Source organism: Rhinolophus sinicus, linkage group LG11 (genome assembly GCF_036562045.2).
Source record: "Rhinolophus sinicus isolate RSC01 linkage group LG11, ASM3656204v1, whole genome shotgun sequence".
NCBI classification, from domain to species: Eukaryota; Metazoa; Chordata; class Mammalia; order Chiroptera; family Rhinolophidae; genus Rhinolophus; species Rhinolophus sinicus.
The window spans coordinates 70,101,862-70,121,100 of NC_133760.1; the positions used below are offsets into that span (position 1 = coordinate 70,101,862).

General features: G+C 33.7%; 1 protein-coding gene across 5 annotated transcripts in view; it reads left to right on the forward strand.

Annotated features, from left to right (window-relative positions):
• POT1 (protection of telomeres 1) overlaps positions 1-15,494 on the forward strand; it is a 73,423-nt gene extending 57,929 nt beyond the window's left edge. For 3 of the 5 annotated variants that reach the window (XM_074315650.1, XM_074315651.1, XM_074315649.1), the window contains 6 exons: positions 46-251; positions 3,861-3,996; positions 8,853-8,941; positions 10,975-11,066; positions 12,647-12,752; positions 14,336-14,723. In XM_074315650.1, the coding sequence (XP_074171751.1) occupies positions 46-251; positions 3,861-3,996; positions 8,853-8,941; positions 10,975-11,066; positions 12,647-12,752; positions 14,336-14,448 (742 nt within the window). In that variant the 3' untranslated portion in view covers positions 14,449-14,723. Of the gene's footprint in view, positions 1-45; positions 252-3,860; positions 3,997-8,852; positions 8,942-10,974; positions 11,067-12,646; positions 12,753-14,335 lie in introns of all 5 variants that reach the window. The other 2 variants (XM_074315648.1, XM_074315647.1) reach the window with 1 other exon arrangement.
• The last annotated feature ends 3,745 nt before the right edge of the window (positions 15,495-19,239 follow it).

Sequence of the window (19,239 nt, forward strand, 5' to 3'; positions counted from 1 at the left end):
CCTTATGCCAATTATTTTGTGTTGTTGCATTGTTGATGATTTTAGGCGAGAAGTTCCATATGAGGGTGATTTGGATATAATTTTGCAAAAGGGTGCAGCTAAAACCCCAAATACCAAACTACAAAATACATCATTATATGATTCAAAAATCTGGACCACTAAACATCAAGGAGGACGAAAAGTAGCTATTCATTTTGTGAAAAATAATGGTAATCTCCCACTTTCAAATGATTGCCTAATTTTGATAGAAGGTAAGATATTTATGTTACTGCCTTACTAGATTACAGCTTTTGCTTATATCTTTCTGTAATTATTAAATATATTTTAGGGGCTACCTAGGACATATAAAGTCAAAATAGTGTTAATTTAAATTTCATAAAATGGAATATATTATCTATAACAATTAGATTCAAATATATACGTACACACATATGTAAATTGATCTGATTGACATTTTGAAAGTATACATTAAACTCAAGTATTTACATTTGTTCATTTTGTTAGATTGCTACTTGTGATCTTAATCAGATCGAAGCAGATTATCGAGCTGAATAACATAGAGGCTGCTTGTTATATATAGTTTCTGTTATCTTAGCCTCTGGATGTCACTGTTGTTTTATAAAAGTAGAATGAAAGTCGTGTACTGATCATCTAAATCAAGGAAGGGACCCATGAAACAATTTAAAATAATTTGACATGTTTTGAAAAAATGAAACTTTGAGTCATATTTATTTTTGTATTGGCTTTCCACTTTTGTCTTATTTTTATCTAGTATTTATCTAATATATATACCACATATTTTTTCCATGCCAAATTTAATGTTTCATTATTTTCCTTGAGACTTTTCTTCGTTAATAATCCATAATAAAAGGAAAACATCCTCTTTAATTTGCATTATAGAAATCTTTAGTTTCATTTTATAAATGAATGATCTTTACTAAAGTGGGTCATGGTCATTTTTGCTGACATTTTTCTATTTGTAAAAGTAATACATAATCCTTTTAGAAAATATGTATATATAAGAATACACGTGTATAAACATTGGTATCATTTTCATGAACATCTCTTGTTTTAGTATATCTATAGTATACCAGAAGCTATTTTAATTAATTTCTGTGTATTAATTGAATCATCACAGCAGTCGTATGTAGTTGGTACTATTATAAGCTGTTTTTATGCATGAGAAAAACTGAACCACAGAGAAATTAAGTGTCCCAGTTTTTTGACATAGTAACTCTAATGAACTTCATCTCCCCCTGGGTGAAGTGTAATTATGGGACACAAGTAATGAAGTAAACATTGCCCAATTTCTAGTAAAGTTATCCTAGTCTGCATCTGCTTTAGCAGCATATGAGATTATTTATTCCCCTACCCTCATCATCATATACTAGCACTTTAAAAACTTGGCTACTTTGAGAAGTGAAATGTGATATCTTATTCCATTAGCAATATTTTAATCTGTACCAGGAGACTGATGTAAAAGCAAAAAGACACAACAGACACATGCATACAAGAAAAACTAGAGTATTTGTACGCTGTGAAAATAAAGCCATGGTTTTAGGAGATTCTGTACGAACTGTCCTTGTAGGGCCAACTGAAAGGATGCCATGCGTACCTCAGGGCTCCCCTGTGTTATCCTGTCTCCCACAGAATTCTGTGCTGGCCACGTTGGCCTTGAACGTCCAAAGGGAGCTTGAATAAAGAAGTCCTTTAAGCTCCCAATCCTCTTTAATAACCGTTCATCTCACAAACTTTCAGTCTCATCTCCTGCAGTGCCTCAATTACCATCCTACCCTCCAGCCATATCGCACTGCTGACAATTCCAAGTCCCAGTATATTTCCTTTGCCTTTTGGCCGTTCCATTGCTGTTCTCTGGCCAATTTCTGCTCTAGTACATCTTCAGAAATAAACTCAATAATTCCCTTTATTCAGCAATTCATGTTGAATATTTAATGACCACCTATATGTATGTACCAAGCGCTTTTTCTGATTCCCCAGGCAGATTGGAGTGGTTCTTATTATGTCCTGTATGAAATTCCAAAAGAGCACTTTTCTTCTGGTATTATATTTGTGTTATATCTGTCTGTTTATAGATTTGCTTCCTTATTAGAATGGAAGCTCCTTATGGACAGGATATATGTTCATTTTAATCGATGTATCTTCACCTTGAGTAGTGCACCTGGCATGTAACTGGCTCACAGCAGATATTTATTGAATAAATAAGTACATCCAAAGAAGTAACATTTTATCTTACAGAGCTTTTTTTTTTTCAAGTGGACACTTTTTTAAAAAATTTCAATTACAGTAGACATTCAATATTCTTTTATGTTAGTTTCAGGTGTACAGCATAGTGTTTAGATATTTATATAAATTACAAAATGATTCCTCACCCCCACCCCCATAAGTCTAGTACCCACCTGGCACTATACGTAATTATTACAATATTTTTTACTATATTCCCTATGTTGTACTTTACATCCCCATGACTATTTCAGAACTACCAATTTGTACTTCTTAATGCCTTCACCTTTTTCACCCCGCCCCCCATCCTCCTTCCATCCAGCAACCATCTCTGTATCTCTGTAGCTATGAGTGTTTCTGTTTTGTTTATTTTGTTCTTTAGTTTTCACATATAAATGAGGTCATGTGGTATTTGTCTTTCGTACCTTACAGAGCTTTTTAATGAAAGTCAAGTGAAAGTGTATGTGAAAGCACTTTCAAATATAAAAGGGTTTCATCAAAATGTTAACATTTTTATCATATTTCTGAGTATTATAACCCTAACCAGAGTCTAAGGTTTAACTGCAGCTTGACATGGCAGAACTGTCATTAAGCTGCAGAAAGAGGGATGGGAGCCGAATTAAGTTAAAACCACAAAGCTTGCTGTTCTTAGCAAAGTGTATCCACTTTTTTTTGAAAAAAGTTTTTTATTGGATTGTTGCAAACCTTTGGTTAATTTCTGGAGTTCTGAAAAAGTAGGATTTAACAGTTTTTGTAAATGTTCTTTTTGCTTTTATGGAGAAGTGTTATTTTTGGCCAACCTTAGTCTGCTATGCCAGAAGTGCTTCCCCTCACAGTGAAATTTTAACGTTACAAATTTTATGCAAATTTTGGGAAATGCACAGAAGTATTTTTATAAATTATATTCTCTTTTCCTGGAGAGGAATGGTTATCAAGTTAAGTAAAAAGCACACCAGAAAATTTACCAGCAGCTTTGAGTTACAGAATATCCTTCTGATAACAGTGCACTATTGGGCACAGTTTCTTTTCAGCCAACATGATGGTTTAATCTCCACTCTTTCATAGAATTGGGGTGATTGTGATGGTTTTCCCAGGAAAAATGCACAAACATTGTACACGAATTCGTATTACATGAACTATTTGCATCTATATTTATATTTAATGTTCACCTGAAAATTTAAAAGGTATGTTTCAAACTCAGGACTAAATTTGCCTACACATTAGTAGTATATAGCAAATTTAATACGGAGGACCTTGTCATGCTTTGGCTCTCAACTTTATTATCTTGATTTTTCTGAACCAACGTGTTCCTGCCATAGAGAGTAATTTGTATAAGTTTAAGAAGATGATTAAAATTTCTCAAGCCATATATTTGCTCAAGTCTCAGCATTTTTGTGCGGTGGTTTCTTTAATCATTGTGTAGGATCCTAAGTTTACAGATCATTATTTTTCACAGTAAATGTATAAATGAATTAAATCTCTAAATTCATTGTTTTCATTGTCTTTTTCTGTCAGTCCCTTTAGTCTTTTACTGTACCTCATGTGTTACTTAATAAATGCTTTATTTTGCTTACATTACATTTGTACTACTTAAAGGGTTTATTTATTCTCTTTGATAGGAGGTACACTCCGTGAGATCCAGAAACTCGCAAACAACTTTCATAGTGTAATTCCTGTGAAATCTGGCCGTAAAGACCTGGAAGTCCTTGACCTTTCAGCACCATTCCTTATACAAGGAAAAACACATTACTATGGGTATGTTTTCAATTCTGGGTTTCTTTGGAATTAAAAATTGTTTAAGAGTAATTTTTACTTTTATTATCTTATCCCACTTACTACTGTTAGGTTGGTGCAAAAGTAATTGCAGTTTAAAACGTTAAAAATAATTGCAAAAACCACAATTACTTTTGCACCAACCTAATATATAGTCTGTGGATGCTTATTGACTACCAGTTTATATATACTAGATTTTTTTGTATATATTTATTCTTTTGATAGCACATATATTGACAACCTACCCTAGGCTAGGTATAAAGCTGTCCTAGAGGCCAATTACCATTTATTTTCTTTCACAAGGATTTAGATACTCTTTACAGAGAAAGGTTCATAGCTGCATTCTAATAAAAGTTAAGTGATTGAATTCCAGAATTTCTGTGCCACAAAGTTACAAATTAATTGTCACTAAGTAATTGGAAGATGGCAGAATACATTAGGAGCTAGAAACAGGTTTTTAGGTTTGGAAGGAGGCAGTGGAGATAAAATCTCCTTTGCTTCTCGGCTTGATGAAACAATCACCCCGAAAATACTCTGTTTTGAGAAACCTTGGATTATAGAATACATCTTGTACCATCCTTCTACCTTTTATATTCCTGTTGGTCGCAATTGTTACTCATTGTTATACTTGTAACACATCAGTCTTGATTTCAATTGAAAATCACATACTGCAGTCATGATCTCTCTCTGATTGTCACCGCTGAGGTCATTGGGAGGCAGGTGGACACTGTCCTGGGTTCTGTTCCGTATACAAAACACATATCATAGAACTTCAACTATAAGTTGGAACTAGTGTCACTGAGTTAAAATCCCTGGTTTAGATCTATTTTTACTCTAATCTGCCCAGTGCCTATAATTGTATCTCTCATTGGATTCATGACCTCAGAATCAACTTTATCAAGGTTTATAATTAGTTCAAAACTATATCAAACTCTATTTGTTTCCTTTTAATAAGTCATTAACATGGCCCTTCTGTCTTTTATGTGCCCATCCTCACTTGCTCTTTCTCTCCTCTCCCTGTCTTCTCTCTTGCCTTCCTAGTATCAGTCACCTTGGCCAGTCTAGAACCAGGAAAGCAAATAATTAGTTATAAGCTTTGGACTATCCTTCACTTACTAGAAGGCTAAAATAAAGTTCTGTATGATTCTCAACTTTCCCCCGATTTTCATCATAAACCAAGAAATTCTGCTCACGCTCCATATTTTAAGACTTTCTTTAGATTTTTCCTTTACTTTGTCATCAGCAAAAGGTAATACATCTTTTTATTGACTTTTCCCTTTAGTTTTAATTATGGAAAATAATTTTAACTACAGAACAATATCAAAAATGACATCATAAACAGTTATGCATCCTCCACTTAGATTCAACAAATGTTAACATGCTAACATTTTTCAAGTCTTTGTTTTTTAAAAATAAAGTTGTACAGAACAGAAGAAACACCATACCAGTCCCTTCTTTCCCTTCCTTCTCAGAAGTAACTACTTTTCCAAACTTGGAGTCAGCTCTTCTCATCACTGTTTTCATGCTCTTAGAATAATGTATCTGTGAACATTTAAGGAGTATAAGAGTATTATTTTGTGCTTTTAAAATTTATGTAAACTGTTTCATTGTATGCCATTTCATTTTGCAACTTGCATTTTTTCTTTACATAGTATTATTTTCAAGAGTTATCCATATTTATTTATGTAGATTAGTAATTATTTTAATGTTATATAGAATTTTATTTCATATAAAATATATTATGGTTTATTAATCCATTTTCCTATTCATGGATGTATGTTATTTTCATTTATTACATTTACAAGCAATGGTAAATGAAGTCCTTTTATGTATTTTCTTACATATTTCCTTTGTCATAATGTAAGTTCACTAGATCATGCCCAGTATTTTTTTTTAATGATATGATATGTGATGGTGTGGCATGATATGGTATAAAATGGAATAAATCAAAATGGTTAACAGAGACCTTTTTACTTAGTAATGGTTAGGATTGTTTCCTAAACTTTTGTTCCAATTGTGTGTATGTTACATTCTGGGTCATGATATAAAATAAATTTCTTACTGAGTTCTTGCCAGAAAATTTGAAAGTTACTACTGTAAGGTGTTTATAATTAGTGGTATGCATATTTTCTGCTTTATTGGAAAATACCAAATTGTTCTTCCAATGATTGTAACAGTTTATGGTCCCATCAACAGTGTGTGCGAGTTTCACTTTCCCTCAAGTTTTCTGACACTTCCGTGCAGTTTTGTTAGACTGTTGAGCATCAGAGGGTATCCATGGTGTTTTCTATTCTATGAATTTTATATTCATACCCTTTTACCAGTTTTTCTATTATCTGGTCTCTGTTTTGGTGCTTGTGTGTTTAATTGATTGTAAGAATTATTTCTAAGTGAGAGATACTACTCTTGTCAGTTACATGCGTTTTAATAAACTTCTAGTCTGTCTTGTACCTTTTAAAACTATGGTTTCTTCTGTTTAACAGATTTTTTAAAACATTAATTTAGTCACATTTACCAAAATGTTTGTCAAAACATTAAAGGTTTTATAAAACTTTACTTAGATTTCTGGACCTGATGCTTTTTTAAAGAATTTAAACTAATGCCTAAGTCTTTTGAATAGTTATACATCTTTTAAGGATTTGTTTCTTATTTAATCTCTTCTATTAAAAATTTCTAGAGCAGTGTTCATTTCATTTATTTTTTTTAATTTAAATTTATTGACATACAATTGTTCATAGTACTTCCTGATGATTTTTAAATCCCCACTTTGTTCTTGAATTCATGAAATACTATTTGCACCTTTTTTTTCCTTGCTTTCTTTTTGCCAAAGCACGAAGCTGTTGTTTTTGTTGATGCTTTCTGTTGTTCTATTATTACTGTTCTTACTTTCTTCCTTTACTTTCTTTAGGTTTCTTTGGTGTTTCCTTTTAAAATGTTTTTAATTGAATTAGTTTTTAATACATTTTTTTTAATATTTAAGTCTATAATTTTCCTCTTGAAAAAATAGCCTTGGCTTTAACACAAGATTGATGTTTTTGTCACTTCTAAATGTTTCATAATTTCCATTATATCTTTGTCCCATGAATTAAAAATTTTACACATACATTTTAGGTGCTATCTTTTTGTTTGTATTTTGGTTTGATGACTTTATAACCAAATAATGTAATGCATCTTGTAATGATATTTCAAGATTTGTTTAGCTTTGTTTTATTCTAGAATAAGTCCATTTAGATTTTGAATATATTACATAGGTTTTTTTTTGTTTTGTTTTTTTTTATAAGAACATGTATTCTTTAAGAGTTGTATTTAGTGTTTAATAGTATTTAGGTAGGTCCCTTAAACAAGCTCGTTAATCATACTCAAAACTTATTTTTCCTTTGTAATTTTATTGTTCAGTCACTTCTTAGAGAGTGTGCATCGTGGCCTCTGTGATTGTGGTTTTGTGACCTTTCAGTCTATCAGTGTGAGCTTTATATATTTTGAGGGTGAGCTTTATATATTTTGAGGCTCTTTGCCGGTTCATTCAGGTTCAGCATTCCTGGTGAATTCGTTGTTTGGTATATCCTTTGATAATGGTTTCCTCGCTAATCATGATTTTTTGCCCAAAAGTTTGTTTTTTCCACGTATTTTTTTAATGCTGTATCAAGCGTTTTTTTGGTTCCTAATTGTTTGGTATCTTATTATCAACCCTTTGCTTTTATGCTCCTTTGTTGTTATACTTTAGTCAGTCTCATAAATAAATACTCATGACTAGATTTTAGTTGTTTTTTAAATAGATGAGTTTAAAATATGTTAACTACTAATATAGTTAGGTTGTATTTCTGCATTTTATGTTGTTTTTCACTTCTAAGACTGTTAACCTCTCCTTCAGTTTTTATTATTATTTTGCTTAGATTTTTCATCAGTCTTCTATTGAATTGAGTTATAAAACTGATTATAATTTTATCTTTTCCTTTTTTTTACTTTGGAAGTAATGAATTCTCTATTTAATTTCTATTTGTTACCCTTAATTTTTAATTTGTATACTTAATTTCTAATTTGTATACCTGCTTTATCAATGTGTAAATTAATATTGCCTTTTTAAATACAGTTACACTATTTTTCCCCAGATTACAAATGAAAAGGAGTCTGTATGAACCTTTTGAATATTAATTTTTATAGTATTTGTATTCAAGTATATATTTATCATCGCCTAAACATTATGATGTATTAATTAAAAAAATCACTTGTAATTAAAGTATGTTTGTATATAAATAAAACAAAGTACCTAAGCTAAATAATGTATAATTTTAGTATATGTGTAGTTTTAAATAGATTTATATTACGAAGAATAACTAGTATTAGGCATCATAAGCTATAGACCTTTAAATATGTGCTTGCTGAATATATTACCCCAAATGTTGCTAGCGCTGACAATTCTAGTCAGAATAATTTTCTTATATTGGCTCTATTTAATTAAGACCTTGGCTATTATATATTGTTCACAGAGCCACAAAATGAAAGTCCTTAGAGATTGTCTGTTTAAACTTTTTCATCTTACCAAATAAGGAAATCAGCCAAATTAATTAATAATGTGTATTTAGAACCTTTCTCTTATTCTCAGTTTAATGTTGTTTATTCTGAACCATACTATCTTTTTGATTGTTTCTATTGTAAAAAGCTTATTTTTTGTACTATGCACATTACAATATAGGAAGTCAGTACGTTTGTTTAATAATTTACTTTTTACGTTTTAAACTGTATATTTGAACAGCAAAAATAAGCTATAATATTAAATTATTTCTAATTATAAATTATAATAAATTATTAATAAATATTTTTTCTTTTATTGATTTCAGATGTAAACAGTGTTCTAGTTTGAGACCAATACGGAATCTAAATTCCGTGGTTGATAAAACATCATGGATTCCTTCTTCTGTAGCCGAAGGTTGGCTAAATTTCTGTCTTCCATTTTTAACTGTCTTTGAATAAGGTGATCTCACTGATTATATTTCAGTATTTGAGGATATAGTAAAACAATATCAAAGCAAAGGCTGAGCTAAAGTTTAATTTTTCTTAAGCAAAACCATCCACAGTGATTGTAATAAAAGTATAAGGTAAATGTTTAAAATATTGGGAAGTTTATTTTCAAGCATCTGCTAGTATCTTTTATTCATTACTCACATTTTAATATTCAGTAATTTGCTTTAGTATTAATCATTAATCATAAATATAACTTCTCAAAAATCTCTCCAATTCATAGTATCTTTGGATTTAAATAAGTTTTAGAGATAGGTATTACAGCTTTTCACTCAATACAAGAGTTTAGCTGGAACAATAAGAATCTTTTTAAATCATGTTCTCAATTCTGGTCATTCATCCTCAGCTTAAAACTCTCAGTGACGAGGTTCATTACATTGCAGGGCAACCTATCCCCTTCATTTTTAGGCAGTTCTTAATAGTAAGTCAAAATGTGCCTACCTATAATTTTAACATGGGCCACATTCTATCTACTAGAATTAGAGTAAATCTGTTCCCTCTTCTATAAGATGGACTGACTCTGTGCATTTGAACATATCTGTCGAGCCTTCCTTGAGTATTTCTCCAAGCAGGCATCTCACATCCCTTGGTACTTTCCCACGTTTTTTACTATTTTATTTCTCCTCCTTAGTAAACATTCCATTTTGCCAGTGCTCTTCTCAAAGGTTGGCATTCAAAGCTGGAAATAGGGCTGCAGATGTTGGCCAATTCAGAATATAAAGAAAACCTTTATTTCCCTAAAATTGGACACTCTGTTTCTACTGGCCTGAACATTGCCTTGTAGAATAATGTCATCTCATTCAACGTTGATGAGATGCCTCAAGGACTTAACTCTCATTTATATTAATTAGCCTATGGTAAAATTGGTTGTCATATCATTTCGCCGCAGTTCCAAGAACATGTTGATAATTTTAAGTAAGGACTTACTACGTAGATATTTATTTCTGTTTGGTTTTGTTTTCCTTCTCCTTTAATCCAGCTGTGATACTGCTATCTCGTCTTTTGTTTGTGGTCCAGTGAAATTCCAGGTTACTTTCACATGAGCATCTTGCAATCCTGCTTGCTCTCCCTATCGTATTCTTAATGCAGGTGTGTCTGTTTGTCTGTGTGGTCCCTCAGAGTAGATTTTAATGTTCATACTTCTTGGTTTTAGCTCACGGTTTAAACCTATTGAGACCTCTAGACTCCTAAAACTCAGTTCCTCTGTGTTGATAATTTCTGTCATGTCTGTGTGCCCTGATTTATTCTTCTTACTTGCCCTCTTAATCAAGTCTATTTAAATAATGATTCCACAAATGAAAGACAATATTCCATCCTATAAACATGTTGAAAGTCTTCCATTTCCAAACATAAAGTAAGATGATCATTTTAACCTGTACATTTTCATATGATTTAATTTAGTACCTCATTTTCTTCCTTTTTCCTCCTCTTCAATTATGAAATCCCAGATTCTGACATTTTTGCCCATTCAACCAAATGGTATCTCTTAAAAAATGTGATGATCCCTATGCTTATAATGCAAAAGGAAGAGACGTGTTACATAATCATAAATAATGAACTGCATGCTATTTTTTAGAACATTCTGGTATTTTAATTTTGTCTTTGATAAGGCTAACATGCAATGAATTGTATTTCATGAAACAGTTTTTATGTTTTCTATGGAGATCAACTCATTTTAAAGATACGTTATTATTTAATCAAAAAAGATACAATTGTTCATAAGCCGTTGCTCCTATATAGGTATAGTGTGATGTTCCAAAGTGGGCCTGCTAAAATGAGCCTAATATATTGATATTAGAGAACAAAAAGGCGTAAGTTCTTTTCTCTCTTGAATTATTTTAGTAAACAAAATTAACAGGTACATACTATCCTAAAACAATTTTCGATTATAAGGAATAGAGGGTTCATATGATTTGTTTGGTCTTTTTCCTCCTTCACTAGTACTGGGTATTGTACCCCTCCGACATGTATTTGTGATGACATTTACTCTTGACGATGGAACAGGAGTATTGGACGCTTATCTCATGGATTCTGTAAGTAACAGAGGTAGTGAAGATTTTTCTAACTAAAAAGAATCCCTTTCTTATTTTTAATATATTTATTCATGCCTACTTTATTACTGAGAAGACTTAAAGCAACTTAGAAAAATGAAATACGAGCACATAAATCTTAAATTGTCTATGTGTTTATCTCTTGGTTTGACACTGTAAATCTTAATATCCAAACAATGAAAAGTTGAGGAGTAGGAATTGGAGGAAAGAGCCCTTCTCTGTACCATACAGAAGTGCTATTCCAGGAGCAAAGACAGAGGTATGGCCAAACCTTACAGGCACTATCTGTCAGCATTGCACTAGGCTTGTTAAGCCTCCACAGTTCTTACTGAGGGAACAAAATTACTTTGATAGGGAGTTACACTGGATGAAGCTAGGGAGGTGTCCACAAGACCATCTTCATTTCTGACATTTCCAAATTTGGGGGTTCCCAAGACCACCCTCTCTTCTGGTACCAGTCACAAGTTCAGAAGTCCCCAAGACCACCCTGAGTTTTGATAATTCACTAGAAAGACTTACAGAATTGACTAAAAGCTATTATACTCAGTGTTACAATTTATTACAGCTAAAGGATACAGATTAAAATCATCCAAGGGAAGAAAGAAGGGCATAGGGCAGAGTCCAGGAAACTCTCAAATATGAAACGTTCATTGTCCTTCCACGGGTTAGAAGGCAGTGTTACTTTCCTAGCAACAATGTTTAACAGTACACATGGAGTATTGCCAACCAGGGAAGCTCAACTGAGTTTCAGTGCCCAGAGTTTTTACTGGATCTCCATCATGTATGTAGTCATGGTTGACAATACATGCAACTGATCTCAGTCTTCATCCCCTCCAGAGGTCAAACTAATACTACATGACACAAACACCTCACCCTAAAATCACATTGTTAGACTATCCAGTGTGACCCAGCATCCTCAGGCAAACATGGACACTCCCATCAGGCATGATATTCCAGTGGCTTAGAGATTACCTCCCCGAGGCTAAGGGCAAAAGCTGGTAAGGTTAAATATTTTACTGCACACATTGGAAAAGAATCTCAGGTAAGGTTGACAGGAGAATTTTTCTCCTGCCTAAATAATTCATTTATCCATTTATTAAAAATATTTGATGAGTACCTTCTATGTGCCAGGCCCTGTTCTTTGGAATAGGGATCTATCAGTAAGCAAAGCAAGCCAAATCCCGTCCTGAAGTTTATAATCTAGTAGTGGAGAAAGAAAAATAAATATTTACTATATGTTATACTCTTAAACTTAACACACATTGTAGCCATTCAGTGTACGTAGTCAAGAGTATCATAAGCCTTGCTGTTTTCTGATCATTATTTTTATTAAAGTCAAAGCAATTTAACTTGATTTTACATACATATAAAAGCTGTTTTTAGATTAAACTAGTAAGTCAGATTGTAGGATTCAGACTAACACTCTAGTTTATGAATTCTAAAATCTTGATAAAAGTAACATAGTCTAGATTATTTTAGATAGTATTGAAATACTTTTATAATAGAACTTTAATAAAAGATTAAGATCATTCATTTCCTTTTTCGTCTGTAATTTTTTTAAGGGCGAATTCTTCCATATCCCAGCATCAGAAATCCTAAACAGTGATGACCTTCAGCAAAGTATGGATACGATCATGGATATGTTATGCCCTCCAGGAACAAAAATTGGTAGGCAGTATTTTAACAATCCCATTCATTCTTTTTCTTAAAGTAGCACCTGGCATATATCTAACCTATGGACTGTTAGAGGTATGAAAACTTTGAAATGTGAATCCAAATAAGTTACTAAGCAGTGACTGATGACTGCATAATTTACCTTTTGGTGGAGACGGTGGCAGGGATAAAATGGGCATGAATCATAATTCCTGAAATGAAAAGACTTTTCAAATATTTTGAACTATAATAAAGGGGAGGCAGTTTTGATCACAAACACATTTGATACTATGTTTATGCATACAAACATTTTAGTTAAAATCATATTAATGGATGAAATTTTGACAAACATTTCCTATAACAAGCTCCATTTGGCCACTTTAATACATTGATGAATTTTCTACTCAATATTAACTAGTTTTCAGATTTTACAAGTTTTTATTTTACTAATTATTCTTAACAGCTTTGGTTGTTTTCTATGTAACATTTGATTCATCAACCAGATCGTCAGGTCAAATTGTATCAAATACACCCACTGCCACTGAGTTTCCCTTTTGTGGCCATTATTTCTATTTATGTTGAAACTTACAGATGGAAATCATATTAAGACAGTTAAACTCTTTAACAATGTTTTATCAGTAACACATTTTACCAGCTGCAGATTTAACTGTTAACAATTTAATTTTTATAGGTTATTTTTAATCAGGCTTTATTTTCCCCTGGTCAATCTTTGCATTTGGTAACAATTCCAAAAAGATAGTTTTTATACTGTAACAAAGTTTAACGTATACCTTTATTTGATGTCAGTTTTAATTTTGACTGTTAGATTCTTTTGGATAGATTTCTGGAAATAAAACTTCCATATCAAAAAGCACAGGCCTGGTAGACTTCTGAGACATATCGCAATATTGCTTTTCAAGAAGATTTGACCCATTTATATTATAGTTCTACCAGCTGTGTAGGAGAGTGCCTGTCTTCTTAACCTTTGCCGATATTGAGGACTAGATACATGTCTTTCACACTCGAACTTGCAGAATCATTGCGAAACTTTTCTAGATGTTGTAAATAGCTTCACTATAGCTATAACCAAAGCGAGGAAATAGCATCTGTGGCCACTAACTTTGCCTTGACTCGGTACTTGGTACCTGATGGTAGTTTCAGCTTGACAACTGTAAGGGCTTCAGCTGGATCTCTAACTTCAGGAGAGATTTTAGTTTCTTTGCAGTCAGCCAAGAGAAAAACAAACAAACAAACAAAACAGGGAGGTCAGTAGGCAATTAGCGGGCGAAAAGAGGAATAAAAATTGGGACTGATGAGATAGCTTACTACCTTCACTGTCAACATTCTGAAAACCCCACAGTTAATTACTTTTTCCTGTTCTTAGGAAAACAATTAAATTGGTTGGAATTGCTGCAAAACAATAACATGAATCCAATATGTAATTTGTAAGAGTAGATAATGTTAAATTTGGTAAATGTATTTATTTGCTTTTCAAGGTAAATGTTAATTTTTCTAGCTAAGCATTATGCTTAGATACCTATTTCAGAGTTATTTGTTTAGTTTTAATGGGTAAGTAACATTTTCTTTTGGATTTATAGATGCATACCCATGGTTGGAATGCTTCATCAAGTCGTATAATGTCACAAATGGAATGGAACAGAAAATTTGCTATCAGATTTTTGACACCACAGTTGCAGATGATCTTACCTAATATTGACGTTCAACTTACTATAATGTAAAATGTTGTAATTTTTGAAAACATTACTATTTTCTGTGAGATTGCTGTAAAACACATAAAAGATTTAGCTCATTATTTTCTATTTTAGCCACAATTTTATTTTTTTTATTTAATAAATGGACATTGTGTTATCTTAATGCCTTCTTGTAAGTTAAAAATGTTCCTTTTGCTCAAATATTGAGTATGATAGCTGCTAAGGATATAAAAGAAAGGGGAGATTGAATAAATAAGGATTTGTTTTCATTTACTCTTTGTGGTCCCTTCAGAGAAGCTATTTTGTTACCCTGCACTAACTAACAATCACTTTTCCTGTTGGTTTTTCCATGTATCAGCCACTGATTTCTCTGCCGTCCACCACCTCTGGTTGAGCTTCCTTTCCTGCCCAGATTTTTATATCAGCAATGTTGGTAATTTTAGCCTGGGCATGGGATCAGGAGATGTCCTTACCTTAAACCTCTCAGCTTTGTCTGAGTGTATGCTGTTTAGTAGCTGGTGGTTTTGTTTTGTTTTGTGTTTGTACAAAGGGATTTGCTTAAACAAGTATTGTCAAAGAAACGCTTTTCCGAGTGAGCTACACCGTACTTAAAAGAGTGGTTTACTTTAAGTGAAAGTGGCGAAATTGCTTTCTTTGAGTGCTGATATTGACCAATGTAGGCTAAATCCTTTTATTCAGACCAGAATTATGTGTTTTGATTGCTTATTTCTCTACATGATATTAGAAGTTATTCCATTTCACCTCAGCTTAATAAAGTGGTCAGATGTTAGTGGCTTACTTGTATTACCCTTTTCAAAATAGTCTTATGTGAAATGTATTTCGGGTTGAACAGTGAGATGTTAACTCGGGTATATAGTCTACTTTTTACCTGACAATATGTCCAATTTGAAATCATGAATATTCAGTTTTATACAAATCCTTCTGTATATCTCTATATATGTAGATTTATGTATGTGATTTGCTAAAGAAAGAGAGTTACAGATCTGTCTAGTTCAATATTGAATAAATGTACACATTTCAATTGTTTCATTTGTTTGCCCTATTTGAGCTGAGGCATGATTTGTGGCAAAGAATCAAAGCAGGTATGCCAAGATAGCAGGTAGTTAGGACTGTCTACACACCAGGTAATATGCTAAGCACTTTACATGCAGTTGAGTCTCACAACATCCCATTTTCCTGATAAGAAAACCAAGGCTTGATTGATTAGCTGACTTGACTAAGTTCACACAGTTATTAAATGTTAGTCTGTACTTGAAATTAGAACAAAAGCTAGCATGGGCATTTCTGTAAATGAGTCCTGCCTTAAATAGCTGAAGTAACACTGGAAATAAGAGGAGTCACTGTTACGTTTTCTTACACTAACCAAAGGCTTGTAACACCTTATTGGCAAGAATATCTAATTTCCTGCACTCATCATAGAGTGCAGGAGTAAATTCTAGTTCCTGAGTATGTTAGCATATCTCCAGACCTAACTACCCATCTCCCCATCACCGATTTATCAGCTTGTTTGAGACCACAAAAGAGACTGATGCTGCTGTTGGAGGGATTTAAACTCTTGTTTCAAAACATATTCAAGGAAAAAATGTAAGAACTCTGAAATTGAACAGATGTGTTTCAGTCTCGATGATGTGCTGGGGTGCAAGGGGGAGAGAGACATCTCCTTGTCCTTCAGGAAGCTCCCAGCTGAGAAGAGTAGGGGACAGAAGGTGCCACAGGCTCAGTGTCACCCTGCACCATCTCCAAGTTAGTAATAAAACTCTTCCTGTGAATCCTCATGAACATAGTCTATTTCTCTTTCGTTTCCTATTTTTAATAAACCCCCACATTGTCATTTGTTGTTGTTGTTTTTAATTAAATTTTTTAGAATGACAATGGTTAGTCACATAGGTTACATAGGTGTCAGGTGCACAATTCTGTAAGACATCACCTATATATCACATTGTGTGCTCACCACCCAGAGTCAGTTCTTCTGTCACCATATATTGGATCCCCTTTACCCTCATCTACCACTCCCTCACCCCTTACCCTCTGGTAACCACTAAACTATTGTCTGTGTCTGAGTTTTTATTAATTTGTCTTGTTCACTTGTTGCTTTCAGTTTTATATCCCGCATATGAGTGAAATCATATGGTTCTCAACTTTTTCTGTCTGACTTATTTCGCTCAGCATGATATTCTCAAGATCCATCCATGTTGTCGCAATTGGCAATATTTCATCTTTTATTCTGGTTTAGTAATATTCCATAGTGTATGTGTACCACATTTTTATCCAATCATTTATTGAAGGACACTGGTTGATTCCATGACTTGGCCACCGTGAATAATGCTGTAATGAACATAGGGGTACATATATCTTTATGGATAAATGTTTTCATATTTTTGGGGTAGATACCCAAAAGAGGGATTGCTGGGTCATATGGTAATTCTATTCTTAATATTTTGAGGAACCTCCATACTGTTTTCCATAGCTGCTGCACCAATCTGCATTCCCACCAGCAGTTTACATTTGTTTTGTAACTTTTCAGTTTTGAGCAAGACGAGTTCCATTAACACCTAGCGTATCCACTGCTGATGTGTGTGCCTTATGCTGATCAGGAACCCGGAGTATTAGGAGAATCCGTTTCTGGACCAGCAACTAGATGGTAGTTTATTGTTTGCAGCTTTGAGCCCTGCCCACTTAATTGTCCACGTGAATACTGATAGAGTCCTCCTGTCAAATTTAAAATTACATAAATCTGAGAATGTGTGTGTATAGCCTCTTGCTCAATTCCCAGTGTCTGCAGCATCCATTGTTTTCGACACTACGGGGTTGTTCTGTGGCCCCTGCACTGATCCGTATGAGGAAGGGAGTGCATATGCTAGAATATCTGAGGCAGGCGATTGTTCTTTCTGTGGACATGATAATGAGAAACGCACTGCCTGCAGGCTCTTTCTGTGGCCACTCAGTGTATATACTGCTTTATCATAGGAAACGATACATGCCCCACTGCCGTGCACCACTCCCGTTTTTGTAACTCCTGGTCATGTTACACATTGCTGTTCATGGAATTGAGGAAGTTGAATCCATCTGTGTCCACCTGAGAAAGTGGTCGCTGTGGAGTAGGGCACAGGCCGCCCTGTTTTTGCATCACTGCAGCTCCTGTGCTGTAACTACTTGTGGGTCACAGGAATGGGCCCGAATCCTTTCCCTACTCACCTCCCTGCTGACTGTGCCATTCTGTTTCCAGAGTCAAAGCCCGAGCTGGTCACTATTTGTAACTCAATCCAGCCAATTCTCTTCTACACTTTCTGGAAGCCTTCTTTGGTATCTGGGAGGAAAGCTGGGTTCTTCTGATTATTTCAGTGTTTTGAATTTGACCATGCATTTCATCAAGTTTTGTCTTTCTCCAGAATTTTTTTTTTAATAAAGTAACATGCACTTAGGATTTGAAACAACATAAAAGTATGTAGCGTTGAATTAATTCCTGTTCTAACTAACACCCCAGGGGAAACCACTTTTAACAATTTGGTGTATAATTTTCCAGACTGTTTTCACACATGTATGTAAGTATGAATGTGTGTGTGTACGTATACAGAGAATGCCCCGAAAACTACATACATTTTAAGAAAGGAAAACTGTTAAAATTGTAATACTCAATATATACCGATAACAAAAGATGAGTACAAGTCACGTTTGCCTTCTGCAATTACAAGAGGTGCTCAAAGTGGTTGCCATCAGAGTCCAGACACTTCTGATCACGGTGAACTACTGCTTGAGCAACATTGACCAAAGTGTCCAGTTGTATACATTTTTTGGCACCCTGGTATATACATATATGTGTGTGTGTGTACTTTTTTTGAAAAATAGCCTCATCATGCTATAAGTATATTTCTGTAACTTGCTTTTGTCACTATAGAATAGGCTGTTTGATGTCAATACACATGGAGGAAGAAACTTGTTTGTAACTACTCAATGTAAGTAATTTTTTAATGGGAAATTCTCTGATTATTTCACTTTCTATTTTTGTAGTGGATTTTGGCTATTTTAAGTGTTCTATTATTGTGCCAAATTTGGAATTTTACATTTTTGTAAGAATATATTCATGTTATCTCTTGTTGACTCTTACTATTTTATAGTTATTCATAGTATTGCTTTTTATTATTTTAGTCTGTATTTTACCTGGTGTTATTTTCACTTTAAATAAATCTGGATCCGCTGGGACCTGGTTTCACAATGTCTCCTGGAGGTTTTCAGGTGATCAGTATTTTGAAAGCCTGTCCACACGTCCTAATACAGATTAGGATTCTGCCATGACCTAGTTACCTTGAAATATTCTTTCATACTTTAAAGAACTCATTGTGAAAAGAATAATGTTAATGTAAGAAAGGAAAATGCCTCCTGTAATACTTTTCATTATGAAATTCACATTCTGTGAAGGCGATGATGTCACACTAAAGTTATAGAGCATCATTTTAGGGGAAATAAAATATATCTTCCTGTGCAGGCACCTCAGGATCTCTGGATAGTGTCAAAGCCTCCTACCCATTCCAGGAAAAAGGAGGACCAGTCAGCTAATAGCATCTAGGCAGAGTGTTCTGTCTTCCCTTTCCCTGGTACTTGGAAATAGTATTGGGACTCACTAAGCAGAGACCCGCCAGTGTGCTCAGGTATGTGGGGTCATATCTTTTGGCGGTCAGGAAATGAATCAGTAGCACTCTGTATTATTTTTCCCTGCAGTGTTGTCATTGAAGCTGTTAGGAAATTTGAGATCACTTACGGTTTCAAAGTGA